This window comes from Oratosquilla oratoria, chromosome 6 (genome assembly GCF_046742065.1).
Source record: "Oratosquilla oratoria isolate Oo_2021 chromosome 6, ASM4674206v1, whole genome shotgun sequence".
NCBI lineage: Eukaryota > Metazoa > Arthropoda > Malacostraca > Stomatopoda > Squillidae > Oratosquilla > Oratosquilla oratoria.
The window spans coordinates 37,540,177-37,557,653 of record NC_134782.1 but is presented as its reverse complement, the minus strand read 5'-3'; the positions used below and the strand labels follow the sequence as shown (position 1 = coordinate 37,557,653).

The 17,477-nt window shown below is 42.1% G+C and overlaps 1 protein-coding gene across 1 annotated transcript; it reads left to right on the top strand.

Moving 5' to 3' along the window:
- Positions 1-1,091: 1,091 nt before the first annotated feature.
- On the top strand, positions 1,092-16,463 carry LOC143026408 (presequence protease, mitochondrial). Its single transcript, XM_076186724.1, has 2 exons — positions 1,092-1,235; positions 12,499-16,463. The coding sequence occupies exons 1-2, from the start codon at positions 1,145-1,147 to the stop codon at positions 15,426-15,428; spliced, it is 3,021 nt and encodes a 1,006-aa protein (XP_076042839.1). The 5' UTR covers positions 1,092-1,144; the 3' UTR covers positions 15,429-16,463.
- The last annotated feature ends 1,014 nt before the right edge of the window (positions 16,464-17,477 follow it).

The window sequence follows — 17,477 nt, the reverse complement described above, 5'->3', positions numbered from 1 at the left end:
CTCTTAAGTTATGTAAGGTGATGATATGTACAAGGGGAGAGGATGGCAGCAAATTGGAAGCGAGTATTAAAGGATAAAGACTGGAGGAAGTGGATATCTTTAAATACTTGGGGGCAAATGTAGCAGGAAAGGGAGGAGTGGAGATGGAGGTTGAAAGTAGATTGAGAGAATCAAGTAAATGCCTTGGGGGATTAAAAATTGGAATGAGAAATAGACATTTGGGAATGAATGCAAAGAGGAGATTTATAGTGATGATTGTGCTGACAGTACTGTATGGGGCAGAAACATGGAACATAAGAGAGGAAGAGTATAAGTGTGTTTGAGATGAAATGCCTGAAAAGGATTGTAGGGGTTAATAGGCTGGACAGAGTAAGAAATGAGGACTGCAGGAGTGGAAAGGGAGTTGGGAGATAGGGTTAATGAAAGAGTATTGGGATGGTTTGGACACATGGAAAGAATGAGTGAAGAAGAACTAGTGGAGGAAGTGATCATGAGCGGTGACCAAGGATGACATGGATGGATGGGGAAAGAGGGGGGTGTATGTTGAGGGAGAAGATAGAGGATACGGGTGAATGGAGAATGGTTGCGTATGAATGAGTCTGTGATGCATGGAAAGGAGTAGGTGGGGATATTTTAATGGAGCCCAAAGGGGTCTTCTCTTTTTCTGCATGACGCGGAGAGAAGGGGTCGTCGATTAATGAAGCCTCCTTGCTGTGCCTTGCTTTTGACGATGGGAGTGGGCGAGATGCAGGGATGACCCGTCATCTAGGAGCCAAGAAAAAAGGGAGGAAGGGATGGTTAATGGGAGTGGGGATGAAATGGCTAAGAGTGGATTCATGCCTTTTGACTTTGGCTACCTCCCCTGTACGGAGGAAAAAGTCCAATGTATATGTATGTATATTTTTAGCACAATCCGTCTCCAAAAATAACTTGCAATTGTAGTCCCTATTTTTGTAATTTGATGTCTTTATTTCGAATAATTAATATTTTTATCAATTGTCTTTTAAATTTCTAGTATCATTCCTATTCTTTAAATGAATCGCAAACATATGATGATGGTTTGTTTTGTTTACATTTTGAAGTACGGGACTCCGGGAGTCGGTGAAGAGGTACGGCACGTTTCCTGTCACCAAAATTAAGAGCGATGTCATATTTGAGATTAATTACGAAAACTTTGCGAAATGGAAGGCCAACATTTAGAAAATGTATGCAGTTCAGAAGTGCTGCATCCACTGGTAAGTTAACTTATATTAACGATAATTGAGTTTGGTATATTTAAGGCAGTTAGTAGTTACGAAACCTTGCGTCATGCAATGACTTACTGTAAGTGTATAGATAGGTGAAAATTGTAACGAACGTAATCTAATAAAGGAATTTACATATTTTGAGTACTATTTTATCAACATTGATTGTAGTCATAAATTCAGTAAGCCGATAATTGCTGCTAAGTCGTGAGATAAATTAGTGAAAATTGTGAGAAAAAAATTCCGGGGAATCATGATTGCCCTAAGTTTTATTGACTGAAAATATGCAGTCCCACAGTGGCTGGCAGTGGCCTTTGGGTTTTCTGATTCAGTCCTAGAGTCACAAATATGGACACTAAGCATAAAATTTACGCTGTCCATTAGTAATGGTTGAATTAAGGTGTAGTTGTAGCCCATCGCCCATCAGCCCATCGCCAACTTGGCCCATCTGCTCTACCAAGTCTGCCCACCACAGTTGGGTTAGAGTAGACGAATTTATCATATTTTAATTTATTTGACCTCCACATCTGTCAAAACAAATATGGCATCTCAAGCAGCCAATGGAATGGGCCAAGTAGGTGATGGGCTAAGCTGGCCGGTAAGTGTCCAATAACACCTAACCTAATGTAGGTATTCACGAATCCACGGGTGGCACCACCATCGCAGATGTAATGTTTACACTGCCATCTTTTGTGGCCTGTTCGAATGGGTATGCCTCAGTTTGAATGCTTGTAGCATTCATTGCATGCCCAGGATTATCAAATTGTCTTGTTCTGCAAGTGTATGCCCAGTTCTTTAAAGAAAAAACCTCGCTGATTGAAATGCAAATTTGGCTATTAGCCATGGCAAATTAGTGTTCTGAGTAAAAATCTAAAGATAAGGTACCTATATATGAATATTTTAATGTGACATTGTATTTTTTAGCCTATTTTCTCCTGGAAAAATGAGCAACTTTAAGATTGTTGGTAATGCGATAGCTGTGACTTAACACGGAATATGTAGGCATGTTCTACGATACTTAGTCATGTTTGTTAATGCATGACATGTCAGATATACTACTCGGAGTCCTAGTCGTAGAGGGTGTTGTTCACAGATAATACTTACATTATTATGGTATAAATTTTAAGATGTTGGACAGGCTATGCTATGCCTATTACATAGCCAGCTATGGTTATGATAGCAAGTATATGAAATAACTTAATAATATAGTCAGTATTCCATTCATGGACCATAAGAAATCTCAAGTCTAGTAGAGGTCTAGAGACAAGATTTAAATTTTCTTCTGGGTTTCATGATGAAAATAGACATAAGCTGTTGAAATAAGGCTGTTTATTCAGATTATCATGATTATAAATAACTTGATTAAACAAAATAACTCCTTTGAAAGTAAAAATACTCTATTCATTTTTCTATTTCAATAAATTGGTGTAAAAATAATTCACCAATTTCAACATAAATTTGTTAGGTTTTAGGATAGTTGCAGTACTGACTGGTTAGTATACTGAGAGGCAATCTAAGGGTAAGGGCTAAGGCATATATATATACATACTTTTTAATGTGATAGAGTTCTTTTAGCTGTGCATACATTACATTGATAGAATATGTTACATGGTAGGTGTTAGTAAGAACAGTATAAAAGGGTCCTACATTGTTTTTGACATGCTCAGGTGATTTGTTGACCCATGAAACCTTCACATCCCAAGTTGCATGTCAATTGGGCCAGGAGTTTGGATTTTATGGATGATTATCTCTAAATTGACAATTGTTGCCATGGCAACATAATAGGTGCTAGTAAGAATAGTATAAAAGGAAGGTCCTGTATTGTTTTTGACATGCTCAGGTGATTTGTTGACCGATAAAACCTTCACATGCCAAGTTGCATGTCAATTGGGGCAGCAGTTTAGATTTTATTGATTACCGTATTATCTCTAAATTGACCACATAGTTGTTGCCATGAAAATGCCAATTTGGTATGATGCAGATGTCTCACATTTTTTTTTTATATGTTCAGGTGATTTGTTGACCCATAAAACCTTCACATGCCAATTGGGGCAGCAGTTTGGATTTTATTGATGGTTATCTCTAAATTGACAATAGTTGCAATGGTAACATGAAAAGTGTTAGTAAGAATCGTATAAAAGGATGGTCCTACATTGTTTTTGACATGCCCAGGTGATTTGTTAACCCATAAAACCTTCACATGCCAAGTTGCATGTCACTTGGGCCAGGGGTTTGGATTTTAATGATGACTATCTCTAAATTGCCATGGCAACATGATAGGTGTTAGTAAGAATAGTATAAAAGGAAGGTCCTACATTGTTTTTGACATGCTCAGGTGATTTGTTGACCCATAAAACCTCTACATGTCTAGTTGCATGTCAATTGGGGCAGCGGTTTGGGTTTTACTGATGATCATTTCTAAATTGACAACTTGATAGTTGTCATGAAAAGGCAAATTTGCTATGATGGTGGTGATAAAACCCAAGTATTTCAAATTTCAGTAAAATTGGACCAGTGGTTTAGAGTTTGTGTATTTCTTTACCAAAATCTTTACAAATTACCACCCTTAATTCTCACACTTTGTTGTGGAAGTCTAGCCAAAAAATTGGAATAGATAATAATTAAAAAAAAAAATTGTATCTCCCTTATTTTCAAGCTATTTAACATTTTTTAAACTATTTTGTTTGCAATTAAATGGTCTTTCATGTACAACAAGAATTTAAGTTTTTTTTTTTTTTTTTTTTTTATACTGTACCTACCCAATGTAATCTAACCGTACTTAACATAACCATTCCATAGAAAAAAATAGATCTTTTAAATGCAAAAATGGAACAAATAAAGTGAAAAATGTGTTTACATGACACTGAAATAGAACCAGTCTTCCCATTGATCTTGTTGGGAAGAAACTTCTGACCGTTGACTCTGGGTAGTAGTGTAGATACATTATGTGATCAGGGCCACTACTTTTGAATTGTACCTGGGACAGTTTGTATGTCACCAACTTAAAGTAGTTACTAGTAGAAAGGGTATTGTTTTAGTTGTGCACACCTATGTGATATAGCATTAGAAAATTAAATGTTAATTTTGTAAATTATAATACATGAACATATGTGATTTTCCTGGTGGAAATACACAAATATACCAAAGGCTTTTTCCCCCTACATGGGGATAGCCAAAAAGAAAAAGGCATAGAAACCACTCTCACCCATTCCATTTCCTATATATTTCACCACTCCCCTCCACCCTCCTCCCTCCCTCTTATCTTGGCACCTCCTGGATGACGGGTCATCCCTGCATCCCGTCCACTGCCCTGGGTCAGAAGCAGTGTTGCAAGACACAGCACATCCACAGCAAGACCGCTTCATAAATTTGGTGACCCCCCCCTCTCGGTCCCCTCATACAGAAAAGGAGAAGACGGGGAGAAATCACTTCGGGCTGCGTCAATTTTTTTTCTCATACATACTTCCTCACCCCCCATCCCCCACCCACTCCCCCTCATGCATCACAGCCTCATCTATACACAACCCTTCTCCATTCACCCCTATCTTCTGTCCTCTCCCGTCCTTCCTCCACAGACATTCCTCTCTTTTGTAAAGCCCCTTTCACCCCATCCATCTGTCTCATCCAAGGACACCCCCTCATATTCACTCCTTCCACTCTGCCTTCCACACTTCTTTTACTAATCTTTCTTCACTCATTCTTTCCATGTGTCCAAACCATCCTAATACTCTTTCATCAACCTTATCTCCCAGTTCCCTTTCCACCCCTGTTCTCCTCACCTCCTCATTTGTCACTATCCAGCCTAGTAACCCCTATCATACTTCTCAGACATTTCATCTCAAACACATTCAAACTCCTCTCTTCCTCTCTCATGTTCCATGTTTCTGCACCATACAATGCTGTTGGCACAATCACTCCTTCATATAACTTCTTAGCCTCCATTCCCAAATGTCTATTTCTCATTACACTTTTTAATCCACCAAGGCATTTACTCGCTTCTCTCAATCTACATTCTACTTCCACCACCACTCCCTTTCCTGCCACATTCGCACCCAAGTATAAAAAATTATTCACTTCCTCCAGTCTTTCACCCTTAATGCTCACTTCCAGCCTGCTGCCACTCTCTCCCCTTGTACATCTCATCACCTTAATTTTGCCCACATTTATCTTCAGCTTCCTTCTTTCACACACCTTCTCAAACTCTGTCACTAACTTCCTCAATCCCTCCTCTGATCCAGGTACAAGTGCAGTGTCATCAGTAAACAACTGGCTCACCTCCCACTTTTCTCCATTTTCTTTAATCATCTCCAACCCCTGACCCACTACCCTTGCATTCACCTCTCACACCACCCCATCCATGGAAAGATTGAACAGCCAGGGAGACATAACACATCCCTGACGAAGTCCCATCTTTACCTCAAACCATTCACTCTCTCCATTTCTAATCCTAACACAAGCTCTACTATTCTCATAAAAACTCTTGACTGCTCTTAACAGCTTTCCGCCTATCCCATATAACTGCAGTACCTCCCACAGTGCCTTCCTGTCTACCCTGTCATAAGCCTTTTCCAGATCCATAAAAGCTCAAAAAATACCCTTACCTTTTCCTATAGCTTTCTCACATGTCTGTCTTACCAAAAAAATCTGGTCTACACAACCCCTACCTGTCCTAAACCCACACTGTTCCTCTCCTAATCTGCTCAATGAAGACCCTCCCATAAGCCTTCCCAATTACACTCAACAAGCTGATCCCTCTGAAACTACTACTCTCACACTTGTCCCCCTTCCCCTTGTAAAGTGGAACTATACAGGCACTCCTCCAGTCCTCTGGCACTCCACCCTCTCTTAAACAAACATTAAATAACCTCACCAGCCAGTCCACCAAAACTGTACCTCCTTTCTTCAGACATTCTGCATGGCATCCATCCAGACCAGGTGCCTTACCTGCTCACATCATCTCAACAGCTGCTTTCACTTCATCCTTCCCTATTTCTTCTCCATTTTCCTCACTCATCACTCATTTTCTTAGTGCTTCCCACTGCAACTACCTTTCCCTCCCTATCCTCCTTCACATTTAGCAACTCCCTAAAATACTCTGCCCACCTTCCTCTCACTGCCTTCTCTTCCATTATCATCTCTCCATCTGCACCTTTTACCTTTTCTTCTCTATTTGATTTGCCTCCTTTCTCTTTCTGGTGGAAAAAAAAAATTGCTACAAGCAAATTTACTAAGAAATGAAGCCTCTAGGATATGGTCCAGATGCTATGCCAATCCAATCATTATCAGATGATGGCTTTCACATTGTGGACCCAGTGTTCTCCAACTGCAGGTGACATTAATAAGTGCTGTTACAAAGACAATAGGGCTTCCTTGTCTGCCATCGTCTGTTAATTGTCCGAGGTACAATAAATATCAGGCCATCAGCACCCATGATGACAACGACCCGGATGATCTTTAGAATTTGAGGTACCAAATTATTAGATATAGGTTAGGTTAGAATAGACTAATTTATCATCCTTTCATTTCTTCTACTTCGGCATATATCAAAACAAAGAATATCACTCAACTGCTGCGACTTCATTAGTAAACAGGTTTTAGCAACTTTTTTGCTATTGATTTCTGCCAAGAAAATCACTATGTTCATCTATTATCATTTACAAAATTAATAATAGATTTTCTATTGCTATATCTCATAGGTGTGCACAACTAAAAATTTACCATAGAAAGGAAACGATTGGGTATTATTTTAGTTGTGTGCACCTACACAATATAGCATTAGAAAAATATTAATTTTGTAAATTTTAATACATGAACGTAATATACAATTTTCTTGGCAGAAATAACAAAAAAAACTTGCTACAAGCAAATCTACTAATGAACAAAGCCACTAGGATAGTCCAGACACCATGTTGTCATCTGTCTTGTCCAGTCAGACACCATGTTGTCATCTGTCTTGTCCAGTCACTGTCAGTTAGACAATGGCTTGCACGTTATGGACCGGGTGTTATCCAACTCCTGGAGAACAACAGGGCTTTATTGGACTTTTTGAGAGAATACGGGGTTCTGTCGTTGTCTGTTAATTGCCCGAGGTACAATAATAATCAGGCCATCAGCATCCATCAGATTGGAAAAAGTACAATGGCAAGCCACAAAACTTGATTCCAAATATTAAGAAAAAATCATATGAAAATTGACCATATCATTTAGAAAGTCAGGAACCAGGAGCAGTGTATGATGTATACCCTCTCAATATGCATTTTACAACTATGCACAGTTGGATTCCAAATGACCTTACATAGAAAATTTTCACTGACCTTAGTGTAATTTAGTCATAGCAGACACTGATATAGTGATTTAGAAACCAAATCAGAAATACAGACTCCTGATAATTAAGAAATTGGATAGCACTTTGCCTTGGAAATAATTTGCCAAATTATTATTTTTTCCTTGTATGAAATTAATCAGCACTAAACATATTTGATGCTTTAATCCCTGCCATTTATTTTATATTATTTGTTTGTTATTATTTGTCTTTATTATTATTTGCTTGATTATCATTTATTATTATCTGTCAAATTATATGTTATTTACCTGTTTGTTTATTATTTAACTATACCTGTTTATTTTATTTATTATCATCTATATTATTATAATATTTATTTTTTATCGTTATTATAATTTTTTCATATCCAACATAGTTATGGACCAAAAGTCTCCTGTCAGCATGCTTCTCCTTTATAATCCTTTGTAATTATTTCTCAAGTGTTTCATAATGCAGTAAGCCAAACCTTTAAATGACCTCTCTCTCTCAACTTCACCTGTATTTATTACACCTACTCTACATATACCAAGGCTTTTTCCCCCTTACAAGAGAGGTAGCCAAAAAGGAAAAGGCATAAAATCATTCCCACCCATTCTATCCCTAAATACACTCCACACCTCCTCCACCCTCCCTCTTATCTTAGCACCTCCTGGATGACGGGTCATCACTGCACCTTGTCCACTGCCCTGGGTCAGGAGCAGTGTCGCAAGACACAGCACATCCACAGCAAGGCCACTTCATTAAATCAGCGACCCCCCCTCTCCGTCCCTCCATGCATAAAAGGAGAGGACGGGGAGAAATCCCTTTGGGCTGCGTCAAATTTTGCTCACACATACTACCTCATCCCTCATGCATCACAACATCATCCATATACAACCATTCTCCATTCACCCGTCTTCTGTCCTCTCCCGTCCTTCCTCAACAGACATTCCCCTCTTCCCCAAAGCCCCCTTCACCCCATCCATCCACCTCATCCTAGGACGTCCCCTCATGTTCACTCCCTCCACATCTGCCTTCCATACCTCTTTTACTAGTCTTTCTTCACTCATTCTTTCCATGTGTCCAAACCATCCTAATACTCTTTCATCAACCCTATCTCCCAACTCCCTTTCCACCCCTGTTCTCCTCCTCACCTCCTCATTTCTCACTCTATCTAGCCTAGTAACCCCCATCATACTTCTCAGACACCTCATCTCAAACACATTCACACATGGAAAATGGGCAAATGGCAACTGCTCTCCTCTTCCTACCACTTTCAGATGATCACATAAAAACAGTCTCACACTGGTGCAACACAGATATCAGTCCAAATTTCTTCCCAGATAGATCTGGGAGGTTCCAAGTGCCATTGTCAGTCACTGTGGGACCACAGATTTTCCACAAACTCAATGGAACTATTAAGTTAATTGATAAGAATTAAATGGTGCATCTCACATGCTATGTTGATAGGAGTTATACCCAGGCTTTAGTCAATGAAAATCAATCTATTGCCCAGGTTCAGTCTTGCAGGAGACCCACAGCACCCAGAAAACAAGCCACAGCCATCAGTTCACCCCCAGAATTACTCGGTGAATAGATTTTGTGTTGTTGCCAGGAAAGAAAGTATAGGACTGTGATATGGGTTCAGTGTCTCATGTTTGGTGATTACAACCTAAGTAATTTGTGTCTGTTGCCAGACTGTTTCTCTATTGGAACTAATTTAGTGCAGGGTGGTGAAAAATATGCAGCATTCTAGTGCAACTCTTGCTTGTTTTGGGAGTGTTCTATGTTGAGATAACTTCTGGGAGGGTTTGAAATATGAAAATAGGCAGTCTTAAAGAGAACTCATTTTGCAAATGAATATTTTAGCATCGATATACTGTAAAGTTCTGAGTACAAGTTATTGCTTTTCCTGAAAATGGTAATTTTGAGCAACCACAGTACATTAGGTGCAAAACTGAAGTTTGTATGACCACCGGGTAAGCTCTCCCATTCCAGTAGTTCATATTTGTGCAATTGTACACCTAACAGGCTATGATAATTTTGAAATGACCAAGTTTGGAAAGAACTACCAGTAGGTATTTGAATAGAATACTGATGGGATTGTTTTTATGTTGTATTTGGTTGGCCATTTCTATGCTGTGTTGAGACATATCATATCCACAGCAGAATCAGCTGTGGATGCACTGTGTCTTGCTGCATTGCTTCTGAACCAGCCAGTGGACAGGTGACAGGGATGACCCTTTATCCACAAAGGGCTAAGATAAAAGGGGAACAAATGGGTGACAGGAGTGAGATGGGTGAATATGGTTGCATGCCTTAGCTGGGTACCTCCTTTATAATGGGGAAGAGCCTCTTGATATAGATAGAATAAAATGCTGGGTTCTGTGGTGGTTTACTTGATTTTAAGATGGAGAGTTTATGGGTTCTTTTCAGATTGTTGGGTTGCTATTATGTAACCAGGAACGGCCAGCAATACCTGTCAGGGCTTTTATTGCCACAGGGCCCAGATATTTCAGGTGGTAGTTTGATATCTTGGTTGAGTTTTTCAATTTCTTGATGGCTTTTTCTGTTTGCTGGAAAATGGTTGAGTAGCTTTTATGTTTAGCTTTACTATACATATTTTATTTTTTATTTTTGTGTTGTCTGGTGCTGAAATTTGAACATTGATTTGGAGAAATATTTATGATATTGTAATGTTGTGGTGGTGGTAAGAACAAACTAGAACAATGCCCCAAAATTGAAAAAAAATCAAACATAGTCTCTATAATGTATACCCTTTTAGTTTAGTCAAAACACACACCCACTTCATACATGTTAGGATCTATTTAACACCTTGCCAGTCATAGCATCTCATAGGTAAAGGGTCATCCCCCCAACTCCTGTCATGCCATTTGGGTTGAAGACAACACAGTGATGCACACCATTTCCATAGTAGGGCCAGACAAATGAAATTAAACTGATTTATCTCTACCATTGGGAGGCCTTGGTGGTGGGTCATGTATCAACCCACTGTTTTAAAGGATACATTTTATACAAATTTTTAAAGGGGGGGAAATAGAAGTGATAGGGCCCCATGACCATATCTCCTATACAGGGTGAAGCAGGGATTGAAACTAGGAGGGATGTCTGTTGAGTAAGGAAAAGAGGGTGTAAATGATTAGAGTGAATGGAGAATGGTCCTAAACCGAGGAAGATATGACTTTGCTTTAAGGGATGTTCTTGTCTGTTTCATAAGTTTTTCAAGTGAATGAGGTGGAGGAGGGTTGCCATATAATGAAGTAGTAAATGGTAAACCAGCTGCAGCTGTAAGGCCCTCCCATTAAAGCACTGTCTCAAGGCATTGCCTTTGAACCAAGTATTGGTTGGCAAAAGGGATGTCCTACCAACCACGAGATACTTAGATGGGAAGGGCAAGACGTGGCTACAGGATTAGTCCAGTCAATCTAGCACAATTTATGGCCCATGATGGAAATAATTGGAACAGAAATGAAACCTGCTGTATGATGTTCCTTATACTTTATTCCATCACATATCAAAACTAGAGGAAAATGGAAGTCGTGGAACATGGCTAAACATAAACATATTTTCCATAAACATGTTATAGTGGTAATGCAGAATGTTGCACTTCAAAAACAAATTGCACCATTATTATTCATTGTAAAGCGTTAGGGTTGGCCTAGTTTTGTAGTTAGAAAGTGATTCTTTAAGGTACTATGCTCAAAACAATTTTAAGCCCAAAATGAAATGCAAAAAGATGAGTGGAACTTAGCTGTTAGGGAAAAATTAACATTTTCCTTAAAAAATACAATTGTCAAATAAAACTAACAAAAATATAATTTGCAGCATGTAAATATATTTACAATCATATTTATGGACCCTAAAAATATATGCATGCACACTAAAATCATCTCATTCCAACAATTAGAAGTAAAGATGGGGCATTTTTAGGTTTTCGGAAATGGCCTTATTCCTCCACTTTTGGTATGATATTTAGGTGGGCATGTAGATCCCAAGAAAAATCAATTCTGTTGTCATTTTTTTCCATATCAAACTAGGTTGACTGGAGTAGATGGTGTGAGGTGGGTATATGCTTTGACTCAGCCACCCCCCTCATAAAGGGGAAAAGTCCTTTGGATGTAAATGTATCAAGATCAGGGTTGGATCCAAGTACATGTACTTGTACTTGAAGTTCAAAAATTCAGTGGTACTTGTACTTAGACCCAAAGTACTTGAAAAATAGAAAGTACAAACAAGTACATTGTGTTCAATCAAAAGTTATATACTGCATATAGATTCTAGCCAACTTTGTGATGATACTATTGGGTACATTGAGTGTTATGATGCTTTACAAACCTGTGACGTGATTTTTTCTTTCCTCCATCACATAAAGTACTTGTATGTAGGTACAATGACATACTTTGGACTTAGGTACATAGCAAAATGAATATACTTGAAAAATATCCAGGTACTTGGACCAAGCCCTGATTAAAATATATGCTTAATGTAAAGAAATATCCTTTTAGATACTTTTGATTATGCAAAAATCTGAAAGAAAAAATCCACCCAGAAAAATTTACCAGATTTTTTTTTCTCAAGCAGATGTGTCAAGGTATATAATATATAAAATTTCAATAGAATTAGTTGATATTCTCTCTCTCTCTCACTAGCTAGTAACCCAACTATATGTAATATCAAGATGAATCTATCTATATATGCAAGGGCTCTTCCCACTTATAAGGGAGGTAGCCAGCCAAGGCATCCACCCCAACCATCTCACTCCTATCCGTCACCCATTTGACAAAAGGGAAGCATTTGGGTGACAGGAGTGGGACGAGTGGAGTGGGTGTCTTAACTGACTACCTCCGCTCATTTTAACAACCATTATTAGCATTAGTATTGTAATAATAGTAGTAGTAGTAGTATGGTTATTATTGTTCTTGTTTTATCCAGCTGGTGAGGCGGCCAAAGCAGACTTCCCCGTCGGGGAAGAGGTGTCTGGCTTCGTCGTGGAGGACACGCGCGACATTCCCGAACTCCACATGACGACGGTCAGATTACGTCACGTCAGGACGGGGGCGGATTACTTGCACATAGCACGTGACGACCCCAACAACGTGTTCTGCGTCGGGTTCCGCACGACGCCCATGGACTCGACGGGGGTCCCTCACATTCTGGAGCACTCGGTGCTGTGCGGAAGCAAGAACTACCCTTGCCGGGACCCCTTTTTCAAGATGCTCAACAGGTCCCTATCGACCTTCATGAACGCCATGACCGGCTGCGACTACACCATCTACCCGTTCTCGACTCAGAACCCGGTCGACTTCCGGAACCTGATGTCGGTGTATCTGGACGCGGTCTTCTCTCCCCGGCTGGACGAGCTCGACTTCCTCCAGGAAGGCTGGAGACTCGAGCACGAAGACCCGCAAGATCGGAGTTCGGGGATCGTTCTCAAGGGTGTCGTCTTCAACGAGATGAAAGGCGTCTTCGCAGACTCACAGCGTCTCTTCATGCAGAAAGTCCAGAACGATCTCCTTCCCTACCACACGTACGGCGTCGTGTCGGGCGGAGACCCGTTGTCAATACCCGAACTCACGTGGCACCAGCTGCGCGCCTTCCACGCGGATCACTACCATCCCAGTAACTCGCGGTTCTTCACCTACGGAGACCAACCCCTCGCTGACCACCTGTCCTTCATCCACGACAAGTACCTGAGCCAGTACGCCAAGATTGAGCCGAAGACCGAAGTCCCCAACGAACCACGGTGGTCGGTCCCCAGGACGTCCCACGTCGCCTGCGCCATGGACCCGATGACTCCTGCAGAGTCTCAGACGAGTGTCGCCGTCTCGTACCTCCTCTCCAGTATTACCGACACCTTCGAAACTTTCGTGCTTCAAATCCTGGGGGAGCTCCTCATGGGGGGGCCGAACGCTCCCTTCTACAAGACCCTCCTCGAGACTCAGTTAGGTTCGAACTTCTCCCCAGTAGCCGGGTTCGACAGCCACACCCGGGACACCACCTTCACCATGGGTCTTCAGGGAGTCAAGGTTGACGACGTCAAGAGCGTTCTCTCGATCATTGACCAAACCTTCGACCAAGTCATCGAGGAAGGGTTTTCGGCCGAGCGGGTCGAGGCCGTCTTGCACAGCGTCGAACTGGCCATGAAGCACCAGAGTGCCAGCTTCGGTCTCGGGATCGCCATGGCACTCACGCCGCTCTGGAACCACGACGGAAACCCCGTTGATGCCCTGGAAATCAACAAGAGCATCACTCGCTTCCGGGCCTGTCTCAGGGATGACCCGCAGTTTCTCCAGAAGAAAGTCGAGAAGTACTTCAAGAACAACGGCCATAAACTGACTACCACCATGGCGCCCAAGGAAGGCTATGAAGAAGGTCTTCAGGAGGAAGAAAAGAAGCTGTTGTCCAGAAAGTTGGAAACGTTGACAGAGGAAGACAAGGAGAAGATCTGGAATTTAGGACATGCCCTGGCAAAGAAACAGGAAGAGACTGAAGACTTGTCCTGTCTGCCTACACTGAAGCTGGAGGATATCCCAAGGGAGATCACCCCCAGATTGGTTCTTCAGGAACAGGTCAAAGGTGTTCCTGTTCAGATGTCTCCTCAGCCCACTAATGGAGTCACTTATTTCTCCACCGTCTTGGACACTCATTCTCTTCCCAGTAGCCTGAAGCCTCTGGTTCCCCTCTTCTGCGGGGTTCTAACCCGCATGGGCGCCGGGAACCTCGACTACAGAGCTCTTGATCAGAAAGCCGAGTTGACGACTGGTGGCTTAAGTGCAGACGCTCACATGGTAGGACACCCGATTGATGTGAATCAATACGAAGAGGGGGTCTTGCTGAGGTCCCATTGCCTGAACCAAAACGTCCCAGCCATGCTGGACCTGTGGTCCTCCATCTTCACGTCGGTGTCCCTCGAGGACCGATCACGGTTCTCGTCTCTGGTTCGGATCATGGCAACGGACCTGGCGAACAGTTTAGTCTACTCGGGGCACTCGTTCGCCATGACAGCAGCCGGAGCCACGACGGGTCACGTGCCTGCCCTCAAGGAGACTTGGAGTGGGCTCACCTTCGTCCAGCAAATGAAAGCTCTCTCCGAGAATGATGACCTTGACCAAGTCCTCGTGCATTTACAGGAGCTAGCATCGCTTGTGCTCAATAAGGAACGCATGCGCATTGCCGTCAACACGAATCCAGAGAACAGCGATGCGGCGATGGGGCACGTAGGGGCTTTCCTGGGCACTTTGCCTGGTCATCCACAACCTGAAGCAGGGGCTCTAGCCTCGATACCCCACGACGCGACGCCGCACACTTGCCGTGTCCATAAGGTCTTCCCGTTCCCGGTAAACTTCGCCTCCAAGAGTTACAGCACCGTCCCGTTCTGCCACCCGGATGCCAGCGCCCTCGCCGTCCTCGCCAAGCTCATGTTCAAGTTCCTCCACCGCGAGATCCGCGAGAAGGGCGGGGCTTACGGCGGTGGCGCGGTGGCCGGTTCGGGGTCCTTCTCCTTCTACAGCTACCGGGACCCGCACTCGACACAGACCTTGGCCAACTTTGATCGCGCCGTCGACTGGGTCCTGGGGGGAAACTTCGAAGAGCAGGACGTCTCCGAGGCCAAGCTGGGCGTTTTCCAGAAGCTGGACGCCCCCGTCTCGCCCGGCAGCCGCGGGCAGAGACTCTTCCAGTCGCACATCTCGGACGCCATGTTCGCCGACTACAGGCGGGACGTGCTGCAGGTGGCGCCCCAGGACTTGGTCAGGGTGGCCAGGCAGTACCTCAAGGAGGCTTCCGTGGAAGGCGCCTGTCTCATCGGACCGCCCAACGAGCTCATTGCTAATGACCCATTCTGGACCACTGAACAACAGTAGACTTGTGTCGGGAACCACTAGTCTCCTTCACTATCGCTACACATTAGTCGTTTCTCACCATCCCACTCCCACACAGTGGAAAGTGAGAACCCTCTGGTAGGGCGAAGTCCTGTCAGTTGCGGACCCACTTTTTTTTTTTTTAGGTGTGGTACATTGGGTCGCCTCCCCACCTGGCCAGGGCTGTCGGGAACCAACGTCGTGCGTCTGCAGCGGGTCCCGGGACTCGAACTCACGACCATCTGCTCATGATTTCAAGACGGCATCTCCTGTTCTATTTTTTACCACCTCAAGTAATTCTATAATTTTCTTCAAAATTCTTCCTTTTGTTGACAAGTAAACGGTGTCTTGCTGCCAGGGCCATAGCTACTATAAGAACTGATACGTGTTAGTGGTCCATGAGTTGTATGCAGTAGAACATACGCATGTGTGTGTGTAGTGTGAATCCTCTCTCCATCTTGGATCGCTAGGCAGCATAGGTGGCGTGTGATCGTGCATTGGCCGAGGCAAAGGAGACGAGGACGTGCAGACCCTTTGCCTTCGACAGTTGTTTCGTTTATACTTTGCCGTGGCTGCTATCGAGGTCTTTTGCGATTGAGGTCAATGGACAGGTTCCATTCCCCAGCTGCTCTATCAGGAGGCTGGTGAGAACTCGAATCGTAAAGTTTACCAAGGCTTGGGTGCGCCAAGACTGTGCCCATTCTGTACGGCGGCATTGATTTTGGATATTTTTGATTGTCAATTCTTTGATCATTTGATTGTATTTGTTTGTTTTTATTTATTTTTGCTTCCTAATCGAGGCGACCCCACCCGATCTCTAAGTCCTTCCACCCCTCGGCTGAATTACTAACAAAAGCGGCAAGACACGGAAACGGCATAACGCGTCGTCATGAGGAAAAAATACAGTTTTCTATATCTATGTTGATGATCGTTATGAAATGTACATAATTGTTATTTTGCCTTTATGTCAACAAGACTAATGTATATAGTAATACTGACGTGTAGATATATTTTATGAGTAAACATTTTTTTATTGAATGTCGTTTCTATTAAATCCCATAATTCATAAAGTTGACTATCAGTTGAACCCATGAAAGTACGTTATCAGATGTGTTAAGTTAACGTGGATAGCTTGGCGTCTTCCTTGTCGAAGGATTGCTATGGAAAAAGAAAAGTGTAGGACAGTTGCTCACCGGACAAGTGACAAATAGGACATTTGCTCACCAAAGGATTATTTTTTATTTTTCTTGAAGTTAATAACAAACAATATACAGGATTTTTTTTTAGTTATATTGAAGTTTATTACAGCAATAATACACAATATACAAACTTTCATGTTTTAGTTTTTAATTCATTATAAAATTCAATACCAATTTCTTCCATCAATATATAGTGATTACAGTTTTACAACTGGTGCAGTACTGAAGTGGGTTCATTGTCCTTTGTGGTTTACAAGTCCAGTCTAATGGTGTGGCCAACTGCATTTAGAAAGTCAGGAAGACACTGACTTCCTGCAGCATACCCCTGGCACAGATTCCGAAGGCGGTTCTGCATCTGATGAGTCACCCTCTTCACCCGCTTCTTTGGTGGTTGCCCTCGTTGGTTTTGTAGAATTTGTGTAGCCACTACAGCCTGGTCTTTTCGCAAATTGTCAATCAGTGTCCACACAGAGGGATGACTGTGGCCTACAAGTTGCTGGAAACCAATGTTCCATGCCTCACAGATGTTGTTGGTTCTGGCACGGTCTTATTGTTGTAACAAACTTCAATATAACTAAAAAAAAAATCTTGTATTATTGCTGTAATAAACTTTGACATAACCAAAAGATCCTGTATATTATGTTATTAAGTTTGTATATTGTTTGCGTATTATTGCTGTAATCAACTTCAATATAACTAAAAAAATCCTGTATATTATTTGTTAAGTTCAAGAAAAATAAAAATCCTTTGGTGAGCAAATATCCTATTTGTCACTTGTTCGGTGAACAACTGTCCGTACCCGGGGAAAAAATTGAGTACCCTGACGACAGACAGTAAAAGGAAACGGTGTAAA